This window comes from Pteropus medius, unplaced genomic scaffold, assembly GCF_902729225.1.
Source record: "Pteropus medius unplaced genomic scaffold, Ma_sr-lr_union100, whole genome shotgun sequence".
NCBI lineage: Eukaryota > Metazoa > Chordata > Mammalia > Chiroptera > Pteropodidae > Pteropus > Pteropus medius.
The window spans coordinates 47,163,400-47,171,532 of NW_024344378.1; the positions used below are offsets into that span (position 1 = coordinate 47,163,400).

At 45.0% G+C, this 8,133-nt stretch overlaps 2 protein-coding genes across 5 annotated transcripts; both read left to right on the forward strand.

The window, feature by feature from the left end:
• Positions 1–32: 32 nt before the first annotated feature.
• On the forward strand, positions 33–5,704 carry POFUT4 (protein O-fucosyltransferase 4). 4 transcript variants are annotated; one of them, XM_039872139.1, is made up of 3 exons: positions 33–883; positions 1,002–1,627; positions 4,453–5,704. In XM_039872139.1, the coding sequence occupies exons 1-3, from the start codon at positions 176–178 to the stop codon at positions 4,625–4,627; spliced, it is 1,509 nt and encodes a 502-aa protein (XP_039728073.1). In that variant the 5' UTR covers positions 33–175; the 3' UTR covers positions 4,628–5,704. The 4 variants fall into 4 exon arrangements, with proteins under 4 accessions (XP_039728073.1, XP_039728075.1, XP_039728074.1 ...); XM_039872141.1 differs by lacking the exon at positions 4,453–5,704 and adding an exon at positions 3,024–3,985; XM_039872140.1 differs by lacking the exon at positions 4,453–5,704 and adding an exon at positions 3,146–3,985.
• A 1,123-nt stretch (positions 5,705–6,827) lies between these two features.
• Positions 6,828–8,095, forward strand: CHCHD1 (coiled-coil-helix-coiled-coil-helix domain containing 1). Its single transcript, XM_039872146.1, has 3 exons — positions 6,828–6,996; positions 7,123–7,241; positions 7,812–8,095. Exons 1-3 carry the CDS (start codon positions 6,873–6,875, stop codon positions 7,914–7,916), a joined length of 348 nt encoding a protein of 115 aa, XP_039728080.1. The 5' UTR covers positions 6,828–6,872; the 3' UTR covers positions 7,917–8,095.
• Positions 8,096–8,133: the final 38 nt, after the last annotated feature.

An 8,133-nucleotide genomic window follows, 5' to 3' on the forward strand; every position in this document is an offset into this window, starting at 1 on the left:
ACCCTTGACGTGTCACTTTTCCTCTGGTCCTTCCTGCCAGGAGTAAGCTGGGAAGAGGCCAGTTGAGCGGAGCTGCGCATGCGCCATATGCCCCTGTGGCGTAAGTCCTCGTTCCGCTACAACTCACCCCAGGGCGGGTCTGGTCCTGTGTGAAGGGGGCTGGCTGCCAGTGGACATGGCGGCCGGCTGTACCGCGGCTCTGCTTATCGCCCTGGGAGTGCTTAGTGTCTGTGCAGGTAGCGGCTCTGGGCCCGTGGCAGAGGGAGCGACTGGTGAGGAAGCGGAGTGGGCGGAGCCGTGGGATGGTGCGGTTTTCCGGCCGCCCTCAGCTCTGGGCGCAGTGGGGGTGGCGCGCAGTCCGCGGACTCAACTGCCAAGGAAGGAGGAAGCGGTGGACCTGCCGGTACTGTTGTGGTGGAGCCCAGGGCTGTTTCCCCACTTCCCCGGGGACTCGGAACGCATCGAGTGCGCGCGCGGCGCGTGCGTGGCGTCCCAGGACCGACGGGTACTGGGGGACTCGCGCACGCGCGCGCTGCTTTTCTATGGCACCGATTTTCGTGCGTCTGAGGCGCCCCTGCCGCGTCTGGCGCACCAGAGTTGGGCGCTTCTGCACGAGGAGTCGCCCCTCAACAACTTCTTGCTGACCCACGGTCCAGGCATCCGCCTCTTCAATCTTACCGCCACCTTCAGCCGTCACTCGGACTACCCGCTGCCGCTACAGTGGCTGCCAGGGACTGCCTACCTACGCCAGTCGGCGCCTCCGCTCCAGGAGCGCGCGGAGTGGCGCCGCCGCGGCTATGCGCCGCTGCTCTATCTGCAGTCCCACTGCGACGTGCCGTCGGACCGGGACCGCTACGTGCGCGAACTCATGCGCTACATCCCGGTGGGTGCGGGCGTGGCGGGGCTGGGAGGGCAGGGGGTGCGCCGAGCTGAGGCCCGGACCCCTGGGGTCCAGGCCGACTTGCTCTATCCTCTTGACAACTCTTTTCTACTCGGCTCAGGTGGACTCCTACGGGAAATGCCTGCAAAACCGGGAGCTGCCCACTCTGCGGTTACAGGACACAGCCACAGCCACCACCGAAGATCCAGAGCTCTTCACCTTCTTGTCCCGCTATAAGTTCCATTTGGCCCTCGAAAACGCCATCTGCAACGACTACATGACAGAAAAACTGTGGCGCCCCATGCATCTAGGTGCTGTGCCTGTGTACCGCGGCTCTCCCTCTGTGAGGGACTGGATGCCCAATAATCATTCCATCATCCTTATTGATGACTTCGAGTCACCTCAGAAGCTGGCAGAGTTTATTGACTTTCTGGACAAGAATGATGAGGAATATATGAAATACCTGGCATACAAGCAACCTGGGGGCATCACCAACCAGTTCCTTCTGGATAGTCTGAAGCATCGGGAGTGGGGAGTGAATGATCCTTTGCTGCCTAACTACCTCAATGGTTTTGAGTGTTTTGTCTGTGACCATGAACTGGCTCGGCTGGCTGCTAAGAAAGCCCACGTAGCTTCTCCTGGGGTCATTCCTGTCCCTGAGCCTCACATAGCCCAGCCCTCACACATGGACTGCCCAGTGCCAAAACCTGGCTTGGGCAGTGTGGAAGAGATACCTGAGAATGACAGGTAAGGCTAGCTGGGTTCCCCTGCAGCCATCAAATCAAATGATTTACTTACTTGCTTTCTTTGGGCAATGAATTAGCACTAGGTGCTGAAGGGATGTTGTATAAAGGAAATTATGATACAGGCTCACTCTGCCTTTAAGGTGTTGAGTCTAGTTGGGGAGATAAGACAAACAGGAAAAGCTCAGTAAAGATGTGAAATAAAATTGAAGGCAACAACGTGAAAATCAGTTTATGTGGCCATTTTGCAATAGTAATTCAAAAAATCAACCAGAGCAGAGGGCCTGTTCAGAGAAGTGATGAGGGAGAGACAACATTGGGCAGATAAAGTGGGCCCAGGCTATATACAGCCTGAATACCAGGCTCAGGAGTTGGACTGTCTTGAAAATCAACTTAGCTATTTATTGAGCACCTTTAACATGGTGGGGGTGGGGGTGAGGAATACAAAGATGAGGTTTTTTGTTTGTTTTTAAAAAGATGAGTGTTCTGAGGGAGGATTGTCTGCAGTACTCAGGTTTTACACCTGTTAACCTGGCATTATTAATAGTACCACCTTTCACTCTTAAAAGTACCTTGATTTGGAAGGTAAATTTTATGTTCACCCTAGAGAGAATAAAGGGAATGCTTTCAAAAGATAATAATTAACAGTGGTGGACAGTGTAGATTAGAAGGGAAATGAAGAGGCTACTGCAATAGATGGCAGAATATGGTAGCACTGAGGAATATAGCATGGGAGGTGGAGTGGGAAATTGTTGAAGCCACTTGAAGCAAACCACACCTTTTAGGAGAGGAAATAAAAGATGATTAAGCTTGAGAAAGAGGCTCCTAGAATAGCCTGCAGAGACCGAGTTGGACAGTGGATGGCAGCAGAGGGCTATTTATATATGCTGCTGGCACAGTTTGGTCCTGGGAATGGAGTCCTCCATCCAGTTAATTTGTATTTGTTTATGCTGCACATAATGATTTACTAGAGGAAAAGTGTAAAACAATGTAAACGTTTTGAAAAATTTAGGTTATGTCTTAATCTAGACACTGGATGCCGCTGCACCTTCATTTCGATTATTGAAAAAAAGGTGCAATTTAAGAGGTAACCATCTAAATATGCTCCTTGCTCTCCCTCGGGAGTTGGACTGTCTTGAAAATCAACTTAGCTATTTATTGAGCACCTTTAACATGGTGGGGGTGGGGGTGAGGAATACAAAGATGAGGTTTGTAGAGTGAGCTGCTTCCCTAATCTGGCCCCTGCCTTGCCTGCCTCTGAACTGTCTCCACATTTAGGAACAAGGAGCAGGCAAGTCAGGAAGTTTATCTCATTGGTTGGGCTGTGTAATATTTTTGTGGCTTACTGCCTGTCGCATGGACTAGTACTGGATTTACTTTATATTTCCTTTTCTTTGAAGCAGAGCTCTGTACTAGCTAGAGACCACTGGATCTGCTTAAGAGTTCTTTGGCGCTATTCAGAGAAAAGCAGGACTCAGCTGTGCTGAAGTTCCATAACTCAACCCCCATTTTGATATTTCAGCTGGAAGGAGATGTGGCTGCAAGATTATTGGCAAGGTCTGGACCAGGGAGAAGCTCTCACTGCCATGATCCACAACAATGAAACACAGCAGAGGAAATTTTGGGATTACCTTTATGAGATCTTCATGAAAAGGAACCAAAATCTCTAATTACCCTTGCAAGAGTCTTTAACTTGGTAGAGCTAAGGAGATGGGAGTCCTTATTTCTACCATGGGACAAGAGGGGCATCCACTGTGCAAACCCTTAATGAACATTGTTTTATCATGCTTTCAAGGAATTCCAGTTATATCCACTGATATTTTATCCTAATGATGTGTAGTTAGGGTCTCAGCCTGAGGTAATAGGGCCTCTCTCAGGAGATGAAGGCATCCAGTTTTTGGTTTAGTAAAAGAAGCCTGAAACACTCATTTGATTCAAGGTGCTGATCCAACAGAATTTTTCAATTACTACTTATTTCTCTAGCCATTTCATTCTCTCAATTGTGATTGGAAAAACACCTTAGTGCTTGTCTACAAATGAGGTAAGATGGGCCAAGTTTAGGGTCTTAAAACTTCTCCTGCGCTATCCTCAAACCCTTCATTCAGTACCTTACCTAACCTCTTTTTCCCATCTCCTGCTTTATAAACTGTTATGTTGGTGGTGAAACAAAACTCCTGGTGGGTTGTATTCTGGTTCCCTGGAGTTGTATTTTTGATATCATTTACCTTGCTTTTCATGTCAGACTTTTTATTTTAAATGGCTTTTCCTTTCCTAATTTTCCACAATTTCTGATGAAGATGCAGCAGCTTTGCCACTATTCCCACATTCATTCTCCCTTGCATTAAACTGACTATAAATTTGATAACTTTTCTTACTGCTGGTTTGCTTCTTGTCTAGGACATAGCTGGAATTCCTTCTCACTTCATGAACAGAAGGATTTAGTAGTTAATATATGCCATGCCATGTCAATTTAATGAATTGCCCTGCTTTCTTTTAGGTTAGAGATGGAGAGTAAAGCAGAAAATATATATAAAATGATTTTGAAATGTTAAAATAGGCCAGTGTGAATCAAAGTGAAAATATTTTATGGGTCTTTGTTTTTTTCTGTCTAATGAACTCTTCTCTCTTACTATTTTTATATGCTACAGAAGTCTAATTCCGCCACCCACCCCCCCACCCCCTGCCAAAGTCATAAAAATTATGGTGGAAAAAACAGCCCAGCAATATAGCTCTAGTAATTATTTCATATTCTGTAGCACTTTTCACTTTAAGTGGGATGACTATTCCAACTTCATTCTATTACTGATACCCTTTTTTATACCTTTATAGTACTTACGGAGACTACATTTTGATGAAGCCCACCCAAGGCCCTAAACTCAAGAGGATGAGAGGTGAGGCAAGAGATTTAAGCCACCACAAGTGTGTAGCTAAATTAAAAGCTGTTAGTCAGATTTGGGGATATAGCCAAACCCTTCTATTGCTATGGTTTGAACATAAAGCTTAATAGGCAGAGAGACTATTAGATTTTTCTGGGGCAGTGGAATAGGAAAAAATACCTTGGCCCTTAGAGTTACCCTGGTTGTAATGTCGTATTAATGAATCATCACAGAGAAGTTCCATAGCTTAATATATCTGGTGGCAAATTAGTGTATGTATGTGTATATACACACACACACACACAAATCTATCACCAGATAGAAAAAATATATATGTAGATGCTTTAAAAACTAGGGTTCCACACTTAATGTGACTTCTAAGGATGTGGCCAAGGAACGCTATAATTGAAGCTGAATTTCACTGGCAGGGTGTTCTTTAATAAAAAATCCCCTTCATAACAGCATGGAAAATTTGCTTAACCTATTTGGGTTCTTGCAGAAAAGTAAAAGAGGTAAAGACAGACTTCAAAAATAACTTGGGTTAAAATCTGTTACAGAAGCGACCCACAAAAGAAGTCAAATTCAGGACTGCTTGTTTAGCTTCTATTTAAATGAAAATGCTGATTTATAATGCAAAATATTAGTACTCAAGTGCAAACTAAGGTTAGGACTTAAATTTCATTATGTGCAGTAAAAAGGGTAAGTGATGGTTATATAAGGTGTAGAATCATCCTTCCTTCTGTCAGTTCACATTGGCATTCCTTTAGCACTTTTATATACAAAATGGGCCAGTTGTTTATGTGTGGCAGGAGGCTCATGCCTGCTTTGTGGTCAGTTCTTTCCACTTTTTCCTTTATTCCTATGGCCATAAAAGTATTCATAAAGAGCAAGGTAAACCAGGTGCTACATTTCCATAAGGGAAACCAGAACCAGTAGTCCTGTGGCACCTATCAACTAAAGGCTTCAATTTCCCTCTGGAAAAAGCAAGCAATGTGAATTTTCTCTGGTTTGGGACCCAGCCTGCTCTATGTACAGCAGCAGGCTTGGGGTTGTTGCTAGTAGGTTTTGATAGGAATCAAGGTGTTTTTTTTTTGGTGCTGCTGGAGAGGGAGTGGAGCATGGGGTTGATGCCTTTATTACTCCAAGCGTTGCTATTTTCTATTAGGTTTCATTTTGTATAATAAATGGCTTATTTTTAAACAGTTTCTTCTGCTTGGTTATATTTCTGGGTGAACATGATAAAGTTGGATACTTGTAAAAATATTTCAAACATTTGTTCATTTAACAAGTATTTGATACAACTCTAGGCACTGGGGATTCAGCAATTAACAAAATAGACAAGGCCCCTTCTCTCATGGCGCTTACATTTTAAATGGTTGTTGGTGGTAATTAACACCATAAACGATAAATGAACAAGATAATTTGGACTGTGATAGAGGCTATGAAGAAAATAGGTTGTGGTGGTGGGGTGTGAGAAGTTAAGGAAGGCCTCTGATATGAACTGAGACTCAACAGTAGAAAAAACCAGAGATAAATGGTTTTAGCACACTAAATTTACACAAGCAAATAAATATTGGTCCTACCAAATAGTCACCTTGTGAACTACAAGATTGTTCAAGTTATGTTTCCATTACCAGAAACATTTCTTGGGGGCTTATTTGTAAATGCCTTGAAAATCCGTGGTACAGCTTTGGTCTGAGTTTTGTAAACAGTTAAATCATTTAGAACCAAGTCTGATGAAGCTAGGCATCACAACTGAAGGGCCAAGTCTATAAATAGGAATGATACTACCAGGTACCTTCACAGGACTGGCAAAAGGATTAAGTTAAGACGAGGATTAAGTGAATGCGAAAGTGCTTAAAGTTCACCCTGTAACAAAGGAGGAAACAATACTTATAGCTATTTAAATAAATAGCCTATTTTTCTTCGCGGGTTTGGGGTGCTTCTAAAAGTATTTAAAACCAACAGTTACTGAAAGCGTATTAAAACAACAAAAATCTTTCCCAACCTAACATCTTAAAGTCTCATCATTTTGATTTGCTCTCATTCTCTGTGGCCTTGTTTGTGCCAATCAAGCAGGCTAGTACAAAAAATGGGTGTTCATTTATCGGGCCCCTTTCCTGGGTGTTCCCGGCCCAGTACTGCCCCAAGACTTCAGGTCCCGAAGCCCACAAAGGAGAATCGTTGTACAAGCCCCAAAGATTCTCTTAACCTGCACACTGGTCTGGATCGGCCGGTGTCCGAGTCCAGTAACCCAGGCGCAAGAAAACAGACCAAGCTTTCCGCTGGCCGCGCACCCAGCCTCGTCGAGCTTGTAGGGGTCACGCAGGGTCACGCACGGCGCCGCAAAGCCTGCCGGGATCCCGGCGCGCAATGGCTACTCCCAGCCTGCGGGGTCGACTAGCACGGCTTGGAAACCCGCGGAAACCTATATTGAAACCCAACAAGCCGCTCATCCTAGCTAACCGTGTTGGAGAAAGGCGCCGGGAGAGGGGTGGTGAGCAGTCGAATCTGAGGAGGCTCCAGAGTGGAAGCTGGAGGGAAGCAGAGGGGCGGCTGGGTGGAAGGGCTGGAAGGTAAGAGTCTCCTAGTGACTGAGGGTCCACACATTCTTCTTCTCCAGAGGCGACCTGTATTACGGAGATGTCGGTGATGATGGCTTGTTGGAAGCAGAATGAATTCCGCGACGAAACGTGCAGAAAAGAAATCCAGGACTTCTTCGATTGTGCCTCGAAGGCTGAGGTGACAGAAGGCTTCTGGGGTGCCCTTTGGGAGGAGAGTGGGGTGCCGCGATAAAAGAAATGATTCTCCCCGCCTCTTGCTAGGTGATAAGGAAGTCCCTCTCATTCTAAAAGGGCGAGGAAAGTTTTAGGAGCTATTTCACTCAAGCCAAAGTGGGAAAGATTATGATTTGAAGGCTTTGTGATTTTGAGCCTTAGCTTTGCCAGATGTAAAACGAGGTTAATTATTAATGCCCACCTTACAGAATTTTGTCTCAAATGAAGGAATGAATGGGAAACCACTGTATAAAATTTAAATTGCTGCTCAAATAGACATTATTTTCTAATATAGAACTAAAAGACAGATTGTTTGGTATCTAGCCTAGGCTTAGTTGCTAGCGGGCATGGTGGCTTCACGACCTACACTCATTTACAGGTCCCCCCTCCCTTTTGTTGAAAGTGGACTGAGAAGATGACAGATCTCTCTAGGCTGGTTAATATCTTAGTGCACTTTGGGGCATAGTGAGAACTATTGGCCTACTTCAAGACAAACTTTAGAGTTGTCATTTTTGTTTTTGTTCTGTGTTTTCAGGCAGCCCGAAAGATGAGATCAATCCAGGGAGAGTCTGGGAATTTACCCCCCAAGAAATTGAATATGTTGTTACAGAGGTTTCCTAACAAACCCCACGTCAGCTGAAAATGGAGAAACATTTTCAGTGACTGTAGCTTCTGAGAACTATGCAGAAGTGTTTTAGAGAAGTTTGCACTGCTGTGCTCTATTTGAAGGGTAAAAGGCAAAACACTTTTTTCATTCTTTGGCGTTATTGTCTGGGTGGCAGTAATGCTTTATCTTGAAATAAAATCCTCTGAAGAGAACTTGGCCTTTTGTTGTGGATTAGGTACCCCCTCCATAC

Coding starts and splice junctions, on each gene's coding strand:
- POFUT4 (XM_039872139.1), top strand. CDS start 176: ATGGCGGCCGGCTGTACCGCGGCTCTGCTTATCGCCCTGGGAGTGCTT. Junction 884..1,001: donor AACTCATGCGCTACATCCCG/GTGGGTGCGGGC, acceptor TACTCGGCTCAG/GTGGACTCCTACGGGAAATG. Junction 1,628..4,452: donor GAGATACCTGAGAATGACAG/GTAAGGCTAGCT, acceptor ATACCTTTATAG/TACTTACGGAGACTACATTT.
- CHCHD1 (XM_039872146.1), top strand. CDS start 6,873: ATGGCTACTCCCAGCCTGCGGGGTCGACTAGCACGGCTTGGAAACCCG. Junction 6,997..7,122: donor AAGGCGCCGGGAGAGGGGTG/GTGAGCAGTCGA, acceptor CTTCTTCTCCAG/AGGCGACCTGTATTACGGAG. Junction 7,242..7,811: donor ATTGTGCCTCGAAGGCTGAG/GTGACAGAAGGC, acceptor CTGTGTTTTCAG/GCAGCCCGAAAGATGAGATC.